We start from the raw sequence: 21,849 nt of genomic DNA on the forward strand, positions 1-21,849 counted from the left end.
TTTTATACCCTTTTCCATCCCATTACATGGAAAACCATAGTTGACTAGGTATTTTCCTCCTTTCATTCATTTTAATTTCCTTGCCCTATTACCATATGTACCGTAAGGAAAGTATTGCTTTCCAAATTTCTGTACGTTTCAAGGTCCCCTGAGTCCAAAAAAGTGGTTTTTGGGTATTGGTCTGTATGTGTGTGTGTGTGTGTGTGTGTGTGTGTGTATGTGTGTGTGAGTGTATGTGCGTCTGCGTACACGATATCTCATCTTCCAATCAACGGAATGACTTGAAATTTTAAACTTAAGGTCCTTAAAATATCAGGATCCGACACGAACAATTTCGATCCAATGCTATTCAAGATGGCGGCTAAAATGGCGAAAATTTCGTCAAAACAGGGTTTTTCGCGATTTTCTCGAAAACGGATCCAACGATTTTGATCAAATTTATGCCTAGAATAGTCATAAATAAGCTCCATCAACTGCCACAAGTCCCATATCTGTAAATTTTTTTTTCTTCTTTATTTCTGCGTGAAAAAAAATACAGAACATGTGAAAATTAAAAGTAATAGAAAACTAAGCATGCAGTATTATCATTCTGCTCCACTATAGATATACATGAGAAAAAAAACAAAACAAAGAAGCAAAAAAAAAACAAAAAACAATACAGTTAATTGCTTACTCTACTAGAGCTACACTGCGAACGAAAAATACATCAAAAAGACTACTCTACTAGAGATACAATAAAATAACAGTGGACAGCAATTCAAGATAGAGATTCACAAGTTACAAAGATTATAATACATATACAACATGCAGAAATAAGTCATTACTGTATGCAAATGACCTTAAGAGAAAGGTCACGTCCGCATACAGGAGCACGGACAAAACAAGCGTTGAATTAAACTGTTAGTTCTATGAAAAATAGAAACCAAATACATATATACATATATATATATATACTATATATATATATATATATATATATATATATACCTGCACATATATATGTCTCCATAGTAATAGTTTAGATAGATTTATATGGAAATCATTAGATATAATTATCGTATGAGCGTGATATTATGTACATCATTTTTGTAATAGTCCATGTGTATATTATATAATGTTGTTTTGCAAGAGGACAGTGTTCTGTACATACAATCTTCACGAAAGTTAGATACATTAGGCAGTGACAGAGTACATGGCTTCCAATCCTTCTGTGCTAATTGAAAGAAGCCATTTTTTCAGATGCAATTTCATTTTTATTATTTTATTGTGGCAGTTGAAAAGGGTTTTCATTGAGGAAGGTAACTGATTGAAAAATGTTGGTGCTAGAAAAAGAAAGGTTTTTTTAAATAAAGTGCTGTTTGGCCTGACACCCCGGACAAACAACCCATCAGCCTGCCTCGTACGATAAGGGCCAGTAACTGAATCACAATAATCAATAGTTACGCCATCATTACCGCTCACTAAATAGAAAATTGACAAGACTTTATGCACATACAAATGTCTTATGGGGAGGATACCAAGTCTACAGAAAAGGGGGAATGTATGATCGTGGCGACCCACTCCTGCTACAATCCTTATGAGTGATTTTTGGAGTTTGATTATAGGACTCATAATTGAATAGTAGGTGCCACCCCAACAGCTCAAACCATAATTAATTCTAGAGTGAGCAAATGAATGGTAGACATCTTTTAAAGCTTTAAGATTACAAAGACCCTTTAATTGGTACATAGTTCTCAGGTAGAAATGCAATGACTTTTTCAAGTACGAGATGTGGGCTTTCCATGACACATTTTGGTCAAGGAAAACACCCAAATATTTGACTGTATTCTCACCTTTAACAATTGGGCAATTACAATGATCAGAATTACAAATGCACGTATGCAGTTGAATGGACTCCGCAAAACTTAGACTGCCCATAAGACTGAACAAATGTAATTGGTTTTCTGAACATTCATTGAGAGCTTATTGCAGGTGAACCATAATGTCAATTTATTGAGATCATGTTGTATATCCAACCGAAGATGATCTAATGTGTTTGAATATGCCAGGGCAGTGTCATCAGCAAAAGCTGTTATCTGACCTTTGAATTTACCCCTGAACAAGTCATTGATGTAAACCAAGATAAGATGGGTCCAAGGACAGAGCCTTGTGGCACTCCATAGTGGATTTCCATCAGATTACTAGTTACCTTTTCAATTCTAACAGCTTGCTTTCTACCCTGCAAAAATGATCTCAGCCACTCCAACGCCACCCCCCTAATGCCCGCCCTCCACAACTTATGAAGCAGTAATCTGTGGTTAACTGTGTCAAATGCCTTACTGATATCAAAAAAAGGCCCGCAGCCCTGCCCCCACATCCCCTATTCAGACCAAGATAAATAGTTTTTAGAAAATTTTGCAATGCATACTCTGTATTGAGGTTCTGTCTAAAACTAAATTGTTGTTTTGAGAAGAAATTGTGAGAGTCCAAAAAATGCAATAATCTTTTTTAATCAGCTTATCAAAAACTTTTGATAGAGTAGGTAAGAGAGAGATTGGGCGATAGTTAATTTTGAGAACGATCTCCCTTTTGAAAATTGGTATGACAGTAGCAATCTTTAAGATGTCTGGAAATTGACCTGAAGCTATAGATAAGTTGAACAGATGAAGAGTTGAAATTCCAGGAGCTTCGCTCCATCTATGCAAAGTTTAATATTTTAGATTCCCAATTATCAGGCTTCAGATACAATTTAAACAAAAAATTCCAAGTGGAAAAGATTGAAAATGAAAATCTTTACAATTAATGTCCAGTAACACTTTCACCTGAAATTGAAAATAAGCTCGTAATTCGAGAAAATGTTATGATCCAATTATTGCAAACTTTTGGCAACGGTTGATTCTATTGAATCATTCACTATGAAGAGAAAGCAGACTTCATGTGTCTGCAACGTTATTGTCCTGTCACCAGCTGGCTCAGATCTTTGAATAGTAGACTTGAGATGCGCGTGAACACTAGCGTCAAGTGATCAATTTTTACAACGGCAAGGGAAGTTGTGTGCGTGCGCCACACCAGATTTTTTCCTTCTCTTCCTCTCTCATTCTCCCCTTTCTCGTTCCTTACTTTTATACCCTTTACCATCCCATTACATGGAAAACCATAGGTATTTTCCTCCTTTCATTCATTTTTGTATTTTTATTGGAAATTCGTATTTTGATTTTTATTGTATGTTGTGTTGAATTAAGTTATCTATTGATATTTTTGTGCTTAGGTGACATTCGTAGTGGTACCGGACAAACTGTACATAGGGGGCGGGGAGCTGCGCTGCGAGGAGGGGGGCAACGTGACAGTGCCGGGGGGGATGCTGGGGGCGCTGACCGACTACTACTCGGGCCGCCTCACCGAGTACCGCCTCCAGGGGGGCCCCTCACACGGCCGCCTCGTGTCCGCCACGCAGCCCCTGCGGCCGATCACGCGCTGGTCCGCGCACCTCTTGCAGTCAGGGCTGATACAGGTAGATTGAATCAGTCTCGATTTTACAATTAATTGTTGTTTGTTGGTTAGTTGTCCGCTCACTTGCTGTGGTCCGGATTGATACAGGTGAGTCAACTGGATCTCAAACTGTCCAGATTCGATTTCGAAATTAATTGTTGATAATATGTTGGCTAATTGGTTGGCTCACTTGACGCAGACTGGCTTGATCAAGTCTTTCTCTAAAGGTTCAATTCCTAATAGAGGACTGTACGATTCTGTAGTGAGGTCCACGTTATAATGGCAATGTAGAATTGACAATACTGTTGTAGTCCTTTACTATCATACAACAAAACAGATAACGCTATCTCTCTCTAGCTTTGCAATGTTGTCTGTTTGCCAGAATATTTTATTGTTACTTTTGACAGTGACTGTACAAAAATAGACAAACAATTCTCAACCGCCATTTTTTCAGCGTTCTATCAAAATACTCCAGTACACAAGTCGTATAATTGATTAAAAATGTATTTTCGAATCAATTGAATAATTTTTAGACATTACTGTATGAGAAACACAAATTAAAATACCTGAATTGACATTTTAAAAGTTGATAACTAACCATCCTAGACTTCATCCATGCTTCAGTTAGCCTACACGTATAGGTTAGACTACTCGTACCGGTATAAATAATATTGAAAGGTTATTTCAGAATTATTTTCATTTAAATTACTTATTTTAAATAGGATTTCTATTTTTCTATCATTTTTAAAAGAAATTGGAATATAATGCCTACTAAATAACTTAATTTCTGTTGTTTTGAAATTCAGATTGGTATATCACAGCTTCTTAAATTAGCAGCCATTTCAGGTTTGTATAAAAATAAAATCTGATCTCAGTTATGGAAGCAAATTTTTTAATCAAATTATGAAAAATATATATTCTTGATTATTTGACATTAAATTGATTATTTTATCAAGGAAATGATAATTATTATTAGATCAAATTTAATGGGATGTATTGAGTAACAGCTGTGTACAGTCAGTGGCAAAATGGAGATACTTGGCAACGTTTTTCTCCTATCTTTCTCCACTGCCATTATAACGTGGACCTCACTATAGTCGCGCGACGACTGTATATTATTGTTGTCTACATGCCGACTACAGCAGCTAATACAGTGCAGCTATAGCGGCGCGGTTTTAGTCGTCGCTTAGGAACTGGACCTTCACAAGTCTTCAGTGCCTGATTTTTTATTTATTTATTCGTCGAATCATTGATACAATTGACTGACTGTTAAATGCTCCGTCGACATACAACACGATTTTCAATTATTCATCTATTCAGTTATTGTATCAAATTAATGATCTTATTAAATGGAATAAACAAATTTTAGTCACTTATTTCAACAATTGAAAAAAAGACATTAGGTTTCAAGTCTCGAACGATCTCTCCACAGTATTAAAAAAGAAACTTTCAATAAAGTCTCTTTCTGCATTTTACCATTGATTTATAAGTAGTTAATGAACTGTCCTATTTAAAAACCATGCTTACCTATTTTTATTTAAGAAGACCATCTTTAAATTCTGGAGAAACAAATCGCAAGGAAAACTGTTTGGGTGAATTGAACTTTTCTTACAAAGAATCTAAAATTCAAGCATACACAAGAACAAGCATAGTCATATTATGTTAATTCGGTGATTTTTCGTTTATCTTCGAAAAATTTCATTTCATTTATTGTATAAACTATAATCATAATACAATTATGATATTGGAGGAAAAACTAGGCTGAGCCTGTACTATTTCTCTCCAAAAATGTTGATAAAATGTTAATGTTGTCCAAAAGATAAGGTAATCACACACTGCTTCGTTACTTGATTTTCGGTCCAGGAATGATTTTAAATTTTGAATTTTGTAGGTTGATTTTATACTCTAAATGAATCACAGAATGAATTAAAAACTTTAAAAATACTAGAAGTATTTCTGCTCTCTTAGCTCATTTGCTGGATGAGTTGCAAACAACACATTTGCTTGTTAAAAAAATGTTGTAATGTACGAAATGGAAGTCGTACTTTCTAGCAAGAGTCTTACTAAATCTTACGATTTTCTTTTTATCCTAGTACGTGCATGATGGGAGCGAAAACGTGGAGGATGTGATGGAAGTGGTGGGCAGAGCTGACGAGAAGGAGAGCGTGCCTGCGCGTCTGCACATCACTGTCATCCCTGTCAATGACGAGCCACCCACCATTGTCAACAACACTGGCCTGTTTGTATGGAGAGGCGGGCGACAGCTCATCACGCCTTCTCACTTAGGTAGCACTTTTCCACCTATATCTCCCTCTTAAATTGTTTGCCCAAGTGATGTAGAACTCGGTATCGGTAAATCGATAATCGTTCTCTGATGAATGACTATTTTTAATAATGCAGTTTAATAATTGTGACGAACAAGAAAAGTACAGTAAATCATAGTGAAGTTTTCAATTAATAACTTACTATTCTGTCACCTCAAATTCATTTATTTGCCATAAAATAATACAGATTGATAAAATAAATATTCTAACTTACAAAATAGCACTACCGGCAAAGAAAACTTGTGCGCCGGCAGTGAGTTCGAACAACTAGGTACAGCCGTAGTCGAGTGGATCAGATGCTGGCTTTATGATTCAGAGGCCCGGGTTCAAATCCCGGCCCGGGCAAGATATTTATCTCGGGCCACTCCCGTGTTTCGGATTACGTTAAGCCGTCGGTCCCGGCTGCCTCTGAAAGCAGTCGTTAGGTCATGTCAGAGGCCCTGAAATTGATCATTTGCGACCTGAAAACTCTGACACCAGACCTGAGCCAGCCAGATCACTCGATATTATTATTATTACTAGGTACAGCAAACATGTCAATAGAAAGGAAAAGAGCTTATTCATACCACTAGAATAAATAAAATTATGTGAAAACCCCATTTCACATCTCAATACTTGAAAAAGATAAGACATACGTAACGAAATCAGAAGCAAGTGACAAACTCAAAAAGACCAATTCAAGGAAGCCATGACAATAATTTTTTTTTTCAATTTATAACATAAGAATGAAACACTACATAATGGATATAGGTAATTTAAAATAAACATTTATCCTAATCCAATCCAGTATAAGATTCATTATGGATTTTGTAATTCTATTAATAATGAAATCAGTTGGACTTAATTTATAAACAAGTAACACTGATATTCTAACTGACGTCTACATACACTTAAGCTGGTAAAGTCAATATCAAATTGTAATGGATTGAGGGATGCAAATTATATGATTATTCCTTAAGTTGAATGTATCACTATTCTTATTAATGAGTAATATGATTCTTTTAACATATGTTTGCCTCACTGTAAGCACCTGGAATTCTTGAAAAAGAAGTCTACTAGGGTACAATCTTGGCCTGTATAATGCAGCTCTTATAAGGTGTTTCTAGCTGCATTTATTCGAACCTATCTATAGGTACGAATTTATTCGTATCTATCAACATGATTCAAAACATTCTAAAATCAACAATCACTTTAATTATGAGAATCATGGAAGAGATGGAGTGGTATTGCTTCAAATCAATACCAATTGAATGAGGATAAATAACTGACTGGCTTAGGCCAGATCAATATGTTTGTGCAGTAGCGTTCATTCTATTTTATTCATTCATACATTTATACATTAATAGATACAATCATTCTCAACTATGAATGATTGGGGAAGGAACAACAGGCTTAAAGCCCAAAACTGTTCCTTTCCCAAATTTAGATAGAAATTGTCCAAAAATAGGTTATGTTTACACTACACGTTTTTTGTCCAATTTGAGTCCAAATATTTATAAACTAGGAATTTAGAATTTTGTCAATATTTGCTGTACGCAGAAGTCTTTAGTTTAGTAGCACTAATTTTTAATTAAATCTAAAAGATTATTCTTAGAGATAATTGATAAAAACAGGGTTATAAGTTTATAATTGAACTTGAATACTGTATTGCTTTCCAGCTGCTGTTGACAAGGATACCCCTCCCGAGAACGTGACATTTGCAGTGATCTCAGCTACGGCTGGATACTTGACTTTTCTCAATCATCCCAACATGTCCATCGATAAATTCTCACAAGATCACATAAATAATTTGAAGGTTGCGTTCGTCCATTCAGGTAAGTTGAAATGGTTTACTTTAATGTACATTAAATTTATCTCCTCGCAATAACTTATTTTAAGAAGTTGAGTAAATAAAACACATTCTCAGCATCAAAAGTTCTCATTCATAAAGCAAATTATCTTATGTTTGAACCCAATAGAATTACCGTTAATCTGTTGCCAGAATAGTTATTTGTGCAACTAGTGCGCAAAGTGACAGTTTGCTGCACCGAAAGAAAACGTTTACGCCCGAGCCGTAGGCGAGGGCGGAATGGTTCTTGAGTGCAGCAGAGGAACTTGCGCACGTATTTCACATTAAGTTTTTCCTACAGTACCATTGAATATGAAAAGTGGGTAATTATGGGTAAAATGGTCTGAAATCCATCAATGTTTTTCTGTGTAATTTTATTATTGATAAAACCTTAATTTATTGTCAAATTGAATAAAAATGTTGTCTTGGTTATAATATCTAATACTAATAATTTGCGCGTTGTGCTTCGTTGCACCTCTTCTCACTATAGCAGCCTAGTCACTGTTACCAACTTCATTTTGATTTTGCTGCACTGTTGCTCCATATAACACTACTAAGTATTTGCGTTGCCATGTTGCAAATCTGGAGTGCAGAAAAATTTTCCCGCACTAGAGCGGAAAGTGAGTCTTTGCGTTCTGTAATCAGTGCAGCAATGGCCACTTTTCAACGTAACTGTAGGAAAAGAATATACCGTGATTCAAAAAAGATACACCAACTATAGGAGGTATCATTTTTGTAAAACATGAATATTGTTATATTATTGAAAATGTATGAAAAAAATATTGAATGTATGAATTTATGAATAAACTCCTCTGGATGTGTCGTCCAACATCCAGAGAAATTATTATTATAACTTATCTCTGCAAAGAATAAACGGAGAGTGGAGCACTATCTGTCATCGATTTGAGGAAGCTCTAAAGTTTTTTTTAGTTCCATATTCCAGCAGGATGGAGCACCACCTCATTGGCACTCATCTGTCTGCGCCTATTTGAATGAAAACTATCCGAGACAATGGATCGGCTGCTAAGCAGCTCGAGACAGAGCACTTCATCACTGGCCTCCAACAAGCCCTGACCTTAACCCCTGCGATTTTTTTCTATGGGGGTACGTTAAAGATAAGGTGTATCGACCGCCTCTACCAGCTAACATTGAGGAGCTCAAACAAGAAATAACAGCAGCTTTACAAACTGTTACGCCCTGACAGAATCCAAAGTCAGGGCAGTGGACTGTGAATGATAGTTGGTATTAATACCTACAAATAAATCTTTGAATTCTGTGCATAACAATACTGATAGCTTGAAGTGTGGTAAGTACGCCAATAAAAGACCAAATGAGTCCAAGATAAGATTTAATAATAATAAAATAATAATAGGCAGATGGCACCATACAAAAACAATTGTAATAGATTGAGTCGAAAAATCTTGGATAATTACAACATGTGATAAAACGTTAGAGAAATACAAAATTTAATGAATGAATAGGTCAATGACATTAATGACCATTGAAGCCTGACAATAATCGAAAAGGTAATATTAATGATACCTGAATTGCGAATATAAATTGAGTGCTATAATGAAAAAGTTACTGCTGCAAAATTCAATCTTATGTTCAGTAAACATCGTTGTTTAGAGCTGCGGAACATAATAACAATTGTGTTGTGATTATTGCAAAAGTGAGTTATAGCTGATAGACTAGTGAACCATCCGTTACGTTACGTATGAGATCACCGGTCAGGCGCCATATGGATTAATTCCGGAATTCGAGGAAGTGGGAGAAGAGCAGGAGCAATCATCATCTTCAGGACAGGTCCAGGAGTCCCCTACAATGGAGAAACCAGCAGAGCAATCTACATCAAAGGTAATCAGCAATGAATTTTCAAAGGATTATGAACTTTTAAAGCAGATAAAGCACGAACTTAATCTATGGGCGGAAGCGGAATATGAAAAAAGAAAAGTTCTGAGGCTGATTTCGACAGATTTATTTCAATGACTAATAAATTGTCGGAAACAATCGTCAAACTAGAAACAAGGTCAGTGACAATTTCACAGCTAGCGGCAGGGCTCGGAAACACTAATAAGGGTATTCAGGAGTCCCTTAAAATATAAATAAGGCGGTAGACACTATGGAACAAAGTGAAAGTAGGCCTATGTTAAGCTATGCTGATATGGTGCAGTTGCCAGGAAAATTGAAGGACAATAAAGTTGCAGGGAACAATGTTAGGAACTACAACCACAGGAGCATATAGTTATGTTGCAGCCAGTCAAACCAGTCCTGAACGAAGTGGAAAACAGTAGAATTATTAAAAATGTATTGCGGGAGAATATCAAAACAAAGACGATATTAGAGTTAAAAGACCGTGAATGTTAGAGGAGGTGGCCTCATGATTTTTCTGAATTCGGAAGAGGACAAGAAGAAAATCATTGAAAATGAGGCGTTGAAGACTGGAAATATGAAAAATTTGAAAATAGTTGAACCACAGAATAGGAAGCCACGTTTAATAATTTACGATGTCCCTAGTGATTTAAGCAAAGAGGAACTAGCCGAGAGTATTTTCAACAAAAACTTTGCTATCTCTGAACTAGGAAAGAATCATTTTTAAACGGATGTAAGCCTCTCTACAAGGTTGGACCAAAGAACAAGGAAGTAGTTCATTGGATCATTGAATGTGAGCCCGAGATAAGAAGAATTCTAATAAATAGGAAACGAGTCTTTGTCGACATGACTTCTTGCAGGTTAAATGACTTTATTTCGGTTCAACGGTGCTTCAAGTGCCAGTGCTTTGGTCACGTTTCAAAGTATTGCAAAAAAGAAGTGAAGTCTGCGGTCACTGTGCTGAAGATCATAGTACTAAAGATTGTCCAAATACCGCCAAGGAAGCAATATGTAGCAATTGTAAGAAGAACAAAAAGCCATCAAATCATAAAGTTCACGATCCACAATGTCCTAGCCACCAGAAATCATTGCAGCAATTGATTGAAAAGACTAATTATGGGATTGTTTAAAAATATATATTGTTCTCAAAAAATAATAAATCAGACTGGAATATTGTGATGGATATTAATGAATTTTAGGTAATTTGAATTATACATATAGAGTTCAACAAGATCAAAAAGTAGGACATCACTCGTATTTAATTTTGGAGGTTACACTGACCTGAATATTTCCTTCGCCAGCGTAAAAAACGGAAAAGTAAATATTTCCAAGGGCATTGCTACCGTAGTAAATAGGAAATGTATGAGCATTGATTACTTCAATAGTCTAACTACTATATTTTCACAAACAAAGCAAATTGATGCGTCGGTGAAATTCGACGAGACATTGAAAATACTCAATTTGTTTTTATTGACAGATAATAGTAACTTGCTTTCCAATCTAGAAATATTACTATCTATGATCGATGAATGGGCTTCAGATAAACAAGCTCTGACAGTTGGAATTGATTTTTTTGGAACCATGGCTGATGTATCTTGTATTGATCTCTTAAGTACTGTCTTGGCAACAAAACATATTAAATATGTGTTTTACTACAAGGGTATAAATAATCTTACATTTTTAATATTCCAGAAGAGAAAAACAATGAGAAACCATGTCCAACGGGATACTTACCTGAAAAACCACCCAAACATGAATTATAAATAGTATGCTGGAGCTCAGAATCTTCTGAGTCAACATGATCAGATAAATTCTATTATTTACTATGAATTCTGACTAACATTACAAAAAAACTTATTGGGCTCTTATTCGTACCTAATAGAGATAAAGCGTAAAGAGATGAATATTTATGATAATAATCTAAGAACATTTCTATGGCCAACTAGGAAAAGTTATAGAATGGGCTTCTGCTTGGATAACGAAGGAACCTACGTGGAATTCAACGAGAGTAATAAAAGATTCTTAACAAAAGAAAAATACATTCTTGTTAGTAGAGATACACAACTCATGTTAAACGGTGAGCTGTATCAGAAAATATCATCAATTGACATTTCTGCTTCAAGTCTTCCTAATATTACGTGGATAGATGGTGTGCCAGGGTGTGGAAAGACGTTTGAAATACTGAACCAGCATAACCAGGAATAGATTTAGTTCTCAGTCAAACAAGAGCAGGAATCAAAGACATCAGAGAGGCTGTCATTCATAAGTACGGTAAGGATTACTGTAGAAATAAAAGATCAGATTACAGAACCGTTTCATCTTTCATTATAAATGGAGTGGGCAAGAATATCATCGTGTCTTTATAGATGAGGCTGTACTGATGCATGCTGGCTACATTGGTTTCATTGCGAAATTATCAGGATGCTCCGAAGTTTTCCTACTTGGTGATTCTAAACAGATTCCTTACATCGAAAGGAGTGGACTGAAAGTTAGATGGTCTCATCCTTCAGTTTTTTGTGAGCCCACACGGAAAGTGACTTTAACTAGAAGATGTCCGATCGATGTATGCTGCGCACTATCCAAATTCTATGGTAAAATTGAAACAACTAGTGGAACTCTTCGCTCAATTAGGAAGACCATCTTTAACGGCGGTCTTCCACAGCTTGATCCAGAAACACTTGTATTAACATACACGCAGAATGAGAAAAAAATTATTCAAGAGTTACTAGGTGACAGGATTGATAAAACAATAAAAATTCACACGATACACGAAGCACAAGGTCTTACTTATAGAAATGTTATTCTAGTGAGGACAAATTCAAAGGATCTAGAGATCTATAACAGTGAAAGTCATGTGATTGTAGCACTCAGTAGGCACACTCATAGTTTCAACTATCTAACAACAGCGGAGAATGATCTCATATCATTGCTTATAAAAAACACATTAAGCTTTGATGATAAATATATAATGAGATGGCAGAGGAAATAGAGGAGAACAAGCATGGAGGGGTGCGTATGAATAGCATGATGATGAGTAATAATAACGTGCTGGATGTGGCAAATGAACTTGATTCCGTGGATGAGATAGAGGACAGTGTGATTGAGGATAAACAACAACTCCACGTTGCTCTTCAACACTCTAATATAACTGTATTTTCTCTCAATATCAGAAGTATTAGGAAGAACTTCGATGACCTGATGATTCAACTACAGGATATGTCCCATGATTTCGATATAATAATACTAACAGAATGCTGGATCAAAAGAGATTATACACAGAAGCAACTGAAGGACTACAATATTTTTCACTCTTTGAATAATCGTACTCAAAATGATGGAGTAATTGTATATGCAAAGGAAAATCTCAATGTACAATCGGTAGAACTAAATATCAGACAGGCCAACGTTCTTCATCTACGACTTCAAACATCAAAGGAGAGATATAATATATTAGCAGTGTACAGATCACCTTCCTACGCCAGCATAACAGAGTTTTTAGAGGACTTTGAAACAGTGCTTGGTAGACTGAGAGGTCAACTTATTATTTGCGCAGGAGACTTCAACATTAATACGCTACAGCCACATCAGCATTATCAACTTGATGATTATTACGACTTATTGAGTGAACACGGTTTGAAGAACTGCATTAAAAAGGCTACCAGAGTAACAGGAACGTCTTCTTGTTTGGATCATATGTTGACCAACTGTAAAAGTAAAATCCATCCAATCGTGTATCACTCGAGTATCACAGACCACTTCATTACAATTCTTGGACTGGAAGAACATCAGTTAGACAGAACAAATGGGGATGAACAGAGCTCAACTAACTGTCAACTCTCAACTAACTGTAAATCTGTCAACTTGAACGGCTTGAGGAGGGACTGCGAGTGGAACAATGGACGGAGGTTTTTGAGTCAATAACACAGACTCAGCTTACGAAAAGTTCCTAGAAATTCTACAAAAACATATGGAGAGCAATACACATCATTACAGACAAAAGAAGAGGATCAAGAGCATAAAACCATGGATAACACGAGGACTTATCTCAGCTATAAGAACAAGGGATTCTCTAAATAGAAGAAGGAAGCTGGACCCAGAGAACGGAGAACTCGCTAACTACTACCGAAGATACAGAAATACATTGACGTCACTCATCCAAACTACAAAAGAAAATTATTTCAAGATGCAACTAATGAAGCAAACAATGATGTAAGGAAGACATGGAAAATAATCAAGGATGCTACAGATTCAGATCAGAAAAGGATATACAACTGAATGCTTTGAAAATTAATGGTGACATAGTCACACTGAAAGATAATCCTAGAGAACTATTGAGTCATGTAAATAATTTCTTTGTTAATATTGGAGAGAGTATGGCTAACAAAATATCTGAGAGTCTGAATAAAAATATTAACGAAATTATAGCAGATAATGTACCAGAATTGCATGTACAGAGTAATATGTTTTCTTTCCCCATAGATGAAAAGAAATAATAAACACAATTGATTCTTTACACATCAATAGTGCACCAGGCCTAGATGGATTAGATAACAGGACCTTGAAGGAATAAAAGATTTAATTTCTAAGCCTTTAACTCATATTTTTAATCTGAGCTTGTTATATGGTACTTTTCCAAGAGCAATGAAGCAAATCTGTGTCAGACCTATACATAAAGCAGGCGATAAACTAATTATTAGTATTATAGACCTATTTCACTGATTAGCAATGTATCAAAAATTTTAGAAAAACTAGTTAAATCAAGATTAATAAGCTTTTTAGAAATTAATAATATTCTTTCTCCTAACCAATTTGGCTTCCGCAAAGGTATAAGTACAGAATTAGCTGTACTAGAATTATCAAAATTGTAACTAGCAATTTAGAGGAAAAGAATAAATGTCTAGCAGTGTTTTTAGATTTAGCAAAGGCCTTCGACTCTGTTTCCCATGACTTATTAATAAAAAAGCTTGAGGCATAGGTATAAGAGGAGTGCCACTTGAATGGTTCAGATCCTACCTCAGCAATCGACAGCAAAAACAAAGGTTGAGAACCATATGAGTGCAGAGGGTTCCATGAAGTTTGGAATACCTCAAGGAACAGTTTTAGGACCAATTTTGTATTCGATCTTTGCAAATGAGTTGTGCTCCATTCAAATTCAAGGTAGAGTTATAGCCTTTGCTGACGATACAGCACTCCTTTTTCAAGGAAAAAACTGGGAAGAAGTGTTCCAAACAGCAGAGATAGAACTCACAAAAATCACTAGTTGGTTAAGAAATAACTTATTGTCATTGAATTCAGAAAAAACAAAATTTTTAGCTTTTTCTTTAACAAATAGCACAAAACCACACATGCAACAATGAAGCTCCATAATTGTGATAGAAATTGTAACAATAATTGTAATTGCCCACTAATAGAACGCTCTGACAATATAAAGTATTTAGGAATAATAGTAGATGATTCATTGAAATGGAACAAACACATAACATATACAACTGCCAAAATAAGGAAGCTTATATAAATTCTATCAATTAAGGCGTATCATAGACAAAGAAATGTTAAAAACTGTATACTTAACATTAGTTGAATCTCTTTTAAGGTACGGTCTGTTAGTTTGGGGTGCAGCTAACTTCAGTTTTATAGATCCATTATTTAAACTCAAAAACGCATTTTGAAAATAATGGGAAACAGGGAAATCCAGTTTTCAACTGTAGAATTATTATAGAAAATAGAGTACTCAGCGTTAGGCAATTGTTATATTGTTGTTATTAGGGTATATGAAAAAACATCAATAGGAACCATATCATAAATCATAGCCATAATACTAGAATAAGAGAACGTTACAATCAAGAAGTACCAAGAATGAATACAGCGTTTGGGCAAAGATCACTAGGATATTTAGGGCCTACAATATCTAATAGAATACCATTAGAAATCAAGGAGAGGAAAATTTCAAAAGGTTCAAAAGAAAATAGACATTGGTTATTCAGTATTGGGATACAAAGTAGTGAGGAACTAATAGTAAGTAGGATTTAGATTTAAGCAGTATTCTTTTTAAATAAGGTAATTATATGTAGAAAATAGTACCTCGGTTTAGTATCTTTGTACTAGGTGATGCTTAGGGTAATAGATATAGTTTTAGATTTTTGGAATTTTTGTATTATCTTTGTAGCATAAATTAGTATTAATTTGATGATAACCTCGACACATATATTATATAGTGAGGTATCATTTTTGTAAACACTGATATTGTTATATTATTGAATATATGATGATTTACAATCAAGGATAATAATAAATTACAATGAGCTGTAGATAGTGCTCAACAAATAGAATACAGTAATTAGGCGGCATGGGCCTTCAGTAATTAATGTCAATTAACATAATAGACAAAAAAAAAACAATTAATAGCGTCGGTGGCCTTAATATCACTGTAAAGCCAAGGGTAGCTGTCAAATACAATGAAATAGCTGTTAATATTGAGTACAATTATATAGGCGGCATAGGCCTTCAGTGATTTGAATGTCAAGATAGACATCAATAGAATAATTAATAGGCGTCGGTGGCCTCAGTGAATTGAATGTCAAGATAGACATCAATAAAACAATTAATAGGCGTCAGTGGCCTTAAAATATCACTTGTAAAGCCAAGGGTAGCTGTCAAACAATAAAATAGTTGTTATATTGAGTACAATTATATAGGCGGCATAGGCCTTCAGTGATTTGAATGTCAAGTAGACATCAACAGAATAATTAATAGGCATCGGTGGCCTGTGAATGAATGTCAAGATAGACATCAACAGAACAATTAATAGGCGTCAGTGGCCTCAGTGAATTGAATGTCAAGATAGACATCAATAAAACAATTAATAGGCGTCAGTGGCCTTAAAATATCACTTGTAAAGCCAAGGGTAGCTGTCAAATACAATGAAATAGTTGTTAATATTGAGTACAATTATATAGGTGGCATAGGCCTTCAGTGATTTGAATGTCAAGATAGACATCAACAGATAATTAATAAGCGTCGGTGGCCTCAGTGAATTGAATGTCAAGATAGACATCAACAGAACAATAATAGGCGTCAGTGGCCTTAAAATATCACTTTAAAGCCAAGGGTAGCTGTCAAATACAATGAAATAGTTTTTAATTTGAGTACAATTATATAGGCGGCATAGGCCTTCAGTGATTTGAATGTCAAGATAGACATCAACAGAATAATTAATAGGCGTCGGTGGCCTCAGTGAATGAATGTCAAGATAGACATCATAGATCAATTATGTAATACATGCGTAAATGAAAATTGAATAGAACGATTTACGTAACCTGAATAGAATTTTGAAGAGGAGATGCAGCCAGGCAGACAGGCAAGGAATCCGCAATACCCAAAGGAACAGGACATCAGCAAGCGACGATGTGATCTGGCCATGCGATGACAAGAATGGAAGCGTCCACCACAGCAGGCAAATCCCCAGTGGAAATGTGAGCAGAGCATGTAGAATTCCAAACGAATAATCCGACCTTCAAGTTGTGGAATTTTTAGATTGATTTCCAAACGGTAGAGATGATGAACTTGAAAGTTTGAGTTTCAAGAGGTGAAGCCATCGTTAGAAGAATGGCAATTGACGCCCACACGAGGTTGTGAACTTGACAGTTTATCAGCGTAAATATGTGAAGAAATCGATGAATAATTGAATCACAATTGAAGAATAGAATAACGAATTAATTTGAAGGAGTAATTCACACTTTAAAAATGTTCCGTAGATCAGATGAATAGCGATAAACGCCCACATGAGGTTGCAATTTTGACAAAGTTTATCAGAGTAAATAAGTGAAGAAATCGATGAATAATTGAATCACAATTGAAGAATAGAATAAACGAATTAATTTGGAAGAATAATTCACTTTTAAAAACGTTCTGTAAACTAGATGAATTTGGATGAAAAGTTTATACTGGGAGCGAGATGTGCACCCACCGACTAGACTCCATTGAAAGACAAGAAAACAGACCGACACTCAAGCAACAAAAAGGAAAACGGAAATGTCAGCCACGTACATAACACGTTTACAAACGTTTGGTGAAAAAGAGTAAAATATCTAGAAAGTAGATGCCTAAAGACAAAATAAATCCAAAAAATCGAATAGTACAAATATTAAAATTGAAACGACAAATAACCACGACGAATAATATAGAAACCAACTTGATTGGGGCAGTACGTGGAACCTTGACTGTGACGTCACTGGCCAGCGCATAAAATGACGACATGATGTCTACGTAGAAGCGGAACGAGTAACAAGTGGAACCGTTACAATAAATGCTTTGTCAGATTTTACACGCCCTATATCCTATTGAGGGTGTGCAACGTGTTCGAGTATCGTATTGATATCACTCGAGTGACTGGAGGGGGTCACATTGAACATTTGTGAACTTATTTTCTAGTGGAGAAAAACTTTTTTTATACGGTACTCTTCATTTTGATTATAACCCAAGTTTCTATTATGTTTCCTTGATTAAATACAGATTTTCAAATTATGGTATTCTTTTTGAATCACGGTGTATATCTTCTCACTTTATGCATGCAGAAAGTATTGTAAGAAGTTGGTGAAAAAGAAGAAAACCCACTATCAGCATCAAAAGTTCTCATTCATAAAGCAATTAATCTTATGTTTGAACCCAATAGAATTTCCGTTAATCTGTTGCCAGAAAGAATATACTAATTTGAAGCTATCCATTTTTCCTTTACTCGTTTTTCTTCTGCTGAGAATGCTTTCTACATTAGTCCTAGTCCAGTGTGTGGTCATGTAGATTATTTAAAAACTATTCTCCTTCAAGAAAATAAGGGTACTGCATCACATGTATACTTCTCAATCCTGGAATCACAGTATTTTTTTCGATGCATGATAGTATCTTGATGATTTGTATGATGTACTTTCAGTATTGACTATGACCTTTCATATTGATAGCAATAATGAATATCCACTTGATTATTTGTTCTGTTATCAATAATTTATTAAGTATCTGATTAGGATAGCAACTCCTATTTGTATGAGTACTTCCTCAAGAAAAAATAATAAACTATTTGATATTCCACTTGTATTTACATGATAACAACAATATTGGATCATTAGAAGCAATGCATGGATTGAATTTAATAAATTCTTGGACTAAATTCAAGTTTAAATTTTATTCATTCCGATTTACAATAATTATAAGAAAATCACACAACTCAACAAGATAAAAAATAACATGCTATGCCTGATAATTATCCAGTAATAGTTATACAATAAACAATTTAATATCAGTTATTTTATGTCAGTACAAAATTTGTGAGTAAGGAATTATAACTACTTCTTGCTGAAAGTACAATGTTCTACGTTGAGACTATATACAGTGTGATTATAAAAGGATTTTACAACTTTGAAAGCACATAAATATTTATTGAAATTACTTACAGAATTGAGAAAGGTGACATTTTGTTACAAAACACTTCAAGTTGAAGGTGTGAGCTATTTTGCTTCGATGTGACAGCCGTTGGTAATGCGACATACATAACACCAATAATCGATTTCTTGCCACACTCGTACCAGCATATCAGGCGTAACTTGTGCAACATCAGCGATCCGAATGTGATCCAGTTTTGGAGGTCATTAAGATTGTCTATAGTAGAGGCGAAACATAAACTTTATCCTCAATGAAACCCCACAGGAAGAAACCATCGGTGTTAAATCCGATGAGCGTGGTGGCCATGCAAGTGTCATGCTGAACAAGATGAACAAGTGCCCATTTACTTTCAGACAGCTCATTTCCACGGAGAAATTCGGGGATTTTCTAGACAATACTACTATAGCTTAAAAAATTTAATCTTTTGATTTTTGTATTTTGACAATACACTGTTTGATACAATTAATTTGTTTGAGCAATTAACTTGTACAACAATGCGTAAATAGATTGTTTGATCTGATATTTATTAATAGTGTATCTATTTAATTTGTGTAGGTGAAGAATGGACGGCGAGTTTGACGTGGTGGTGAGTGACGGCTCGGCGTCGGTCGGCCCCGTCACGTTCTCGGCGAAGGAGCGCGAGGCATCCGTGTGGCTGGCCGAGAACAACGGCCTTCACGTCTTCCCGCTGCTCAGGAAGCCGCTGACGTCATCACTGCTCAAGGCCGAATGTTCGGACCCATCGCGAACCATCGCCTACCGCGTGACGTCACCGCCCGCCCAAGGCCAGCTGGTGCTGCAGTCGGAGCCGACCGCGACCTTCACGCAGGACGACATCGACAGCAACCGTGTCTGGTACCAGCACTCGACCCCGTTCAGCGACATGGCCGCCAACGATTCGTTCGTGTTTGACGTTGTGGCCGCGTTTGCTCAGCCGCTTCTCAATCAGGTACAGTTCTGTCTCACCAATTGAATTTATTAGGAGTGGCCGTAGTCGAGTGGATCAGATGATGGCTTTATGATTCAGAGGCCCGGGTTCAAATCCCGGCCCGGTCAAGATATTTATCTCGGGCCACTCCTGTGTTTCGGATGGACACGTTAAGCCGTCGGTCCCGGCTGCCTAAAAAGGAGTCGTTAGGTCATGTCAGAGGCCCTGAAATTGATCAGCTGCGACCTGAAAACTCTGACACCAGACCTGAGCCAGCCAGGTCACTCGATATTATTATTATTATTAATTGAATTTATTTATTCATTTTTCATTTTTCATTATTACAATGAGTACAATCATTTGCGAAAGGATCAACAGACTCAAGCTCAAAACTGTTCCTATTCCAATTTAAACAACACACAGTCCAAAAATATAAATTATGAGGGTCACATTAATTGTTAGGGTATGAATTCATATGAATTCAGGGAAAACCCCTTCTTTATGCTGGATTTGCACACAATCGTGACTGTGACAAATTACCAAATTATGATTATTACCAAAAGTTCCAAATGGTATTATTGACCGAACCAGCTGGCCTTGGGCGGGAATAAAGTTGCTCGGTCGGTATTCTATTTCAAATCCTCGTGAAAATAATAGCAAATAGAAATATTATTCATAATAAGATAATTTGAATGAAAGTAATTTGATATAACCTTTCAATATTATCTTTCAACAAACTACAATGTAAACAAGCTCTACAGAAAAGTTCTCTATCTGATGCTGACGTCACGATGGCAGTAGTGATGTTAGCTTCATTGACTTTCAGTGTGAATATACAATGGGCCGTGTCTATTCTATATCTGGTCTAAAGGCAAGACCAACGCAAGACGCTCGTGTGTCCTAGGCAATGACTTCGCAAGAGTGTGGCTCTTGTAGTACTCTTTATTTATTATTTATAATCATTCAGAATTACACAACTTAAAAGTGCCACAGGCTCACACCCAAACGGTTCCATTCTATTTATCAACAGTCAAAATGTAGCTAGGTTATGTGTCACTTCAGGGGATTCAACGAAGTTCATAAATATGCTCCGCAATATTTATTGCGGAAATGATGGAACCAAGGCGCGAGTATGGAGTGAGAAGGGCCTGTCGAGGAGTTCAGCGCAGGAGTAGGCTGAAACAGGGCTGTCAGATGAGCCCGCTTCTATTCTCTCTTTTTATAATGATTTGGAGGGTGAATTGGGAGGAGGAGCAGAGTGGGCAACCTTCGTAAAAACTCATGTATGCAGATGACATTGTGTTGCTGGCTGAGTCGGAAAGAGAATTACAAGATATGATTGTCAGTCTAGAGGTTTACTGCAAACGGTGGAATCTTAGAGTGAACCTGAACAAATCTAAAGTAATGGTTTTTAGAAAAGGTGGAAGGCAAGGAATCAGGAGAAATGGTTTTTTGAGGGAAAAAGAATAGAGAAAGTAAATGAATATAAGTATTTGGGAGTATTGCTGACACCCTCACTAAATTGGCATCCACACCTTGAGGAAAAATTGAGTAGCGCTAAAGCGGGTCTAAATTCAGGATGGGAGCAATTGATAAGTAATAAAAAGATTCCGTTGACTGCTAAGTGGATTTTGTACAGAGCAGTGTCGAGGGCAATCATGGTGTATGCTTCTCAGGTTTGGGGATACAGAAGATATGAACAGGTGGAAAAATTGTGGCTTTTCTTCATCAAAGACTATTTCCACTTACCCTACAATACGCCCAGCTACGTCTTATTTCTAGAAACAGGAGAGCCTCGCTATTTGAATATCGCTTCGATTGCACTTTAATTATATAAACAAGGTGATGACAATGCAGGCTGGCGTTTACCAAAACTGTTAGCAGTTGAAGTTGTCAAAAGAAGAATATTTTGGTACAAGAGCTGGCTTGATATAACACAAGGATTGAATGCCGACATTAACCTAAGTCTGGACATTTGGCTAATTGGAAGAATGAAT

The 21,849-nt window shown here is 36.0% G+C and overlaps 2 protein-coding genes across 2 annotated transcripts in view; both read left to right on the top strand.

The window, feature by feature from the left end:
* The window catches only part of LOC111052721 (chondroitin sulfate proteoglycan 4-like), a 70,184-nt gene extending 62,525 nt beyond the window's left edge, over window positions 1-7,659 (top strand). The window contains exons 19-21 of the mRNA XM_039420228.1: window positions 3,248-3,490; window positions 5,562-5,754; window positions 7,451-7,659. Coding sequence (XP_039276162.1) covers window positions 3,248-3,490; window positions 5,562-5,754; window positions 7,451-7,659 — 645 coding nt within the window. The remainder of the gene's footprint in view (window positions 1-3,247; window positions 3,491-5,561; window positions 5,755-7,450) is intronic.
* Window positions 7,660-20,962: 13,303 nt separating this feature from the next.
* The window catches only part of LOC120349705 (chondroitin sulfate proteoglycan 4-like), an 18,071-nt gene continuing 17,184 nt past the window's right edge, over window positions 20,963-21,849 (top strand). Inside the window, exon 1 of the mRNA XM_039420229.1 lies at window positions 20,963-21,041. Coding sequence (XP_039276163.1) covers window positions 20,963-21,041 — 79 coding nt within the window. The remainder of the gene's footprint in view (window positions 21,042-21,849) is intronic.

The sequence above is a fragment of the Nilaparvata lugens genome, chromosome 2 (assembly GCF_014356525.2).
Source record: "Nilaparvata lugens isolate BPH chromosome 2, ASM1435652v1, whole genome shotgun sequence".
NCBI classification, from domain to species: Eukaryota; Metazoa; Arthropoda; class Insecta; order Hemiptera; family Delphacidae; genus Nilaparvata; species Nilaparvata lugens.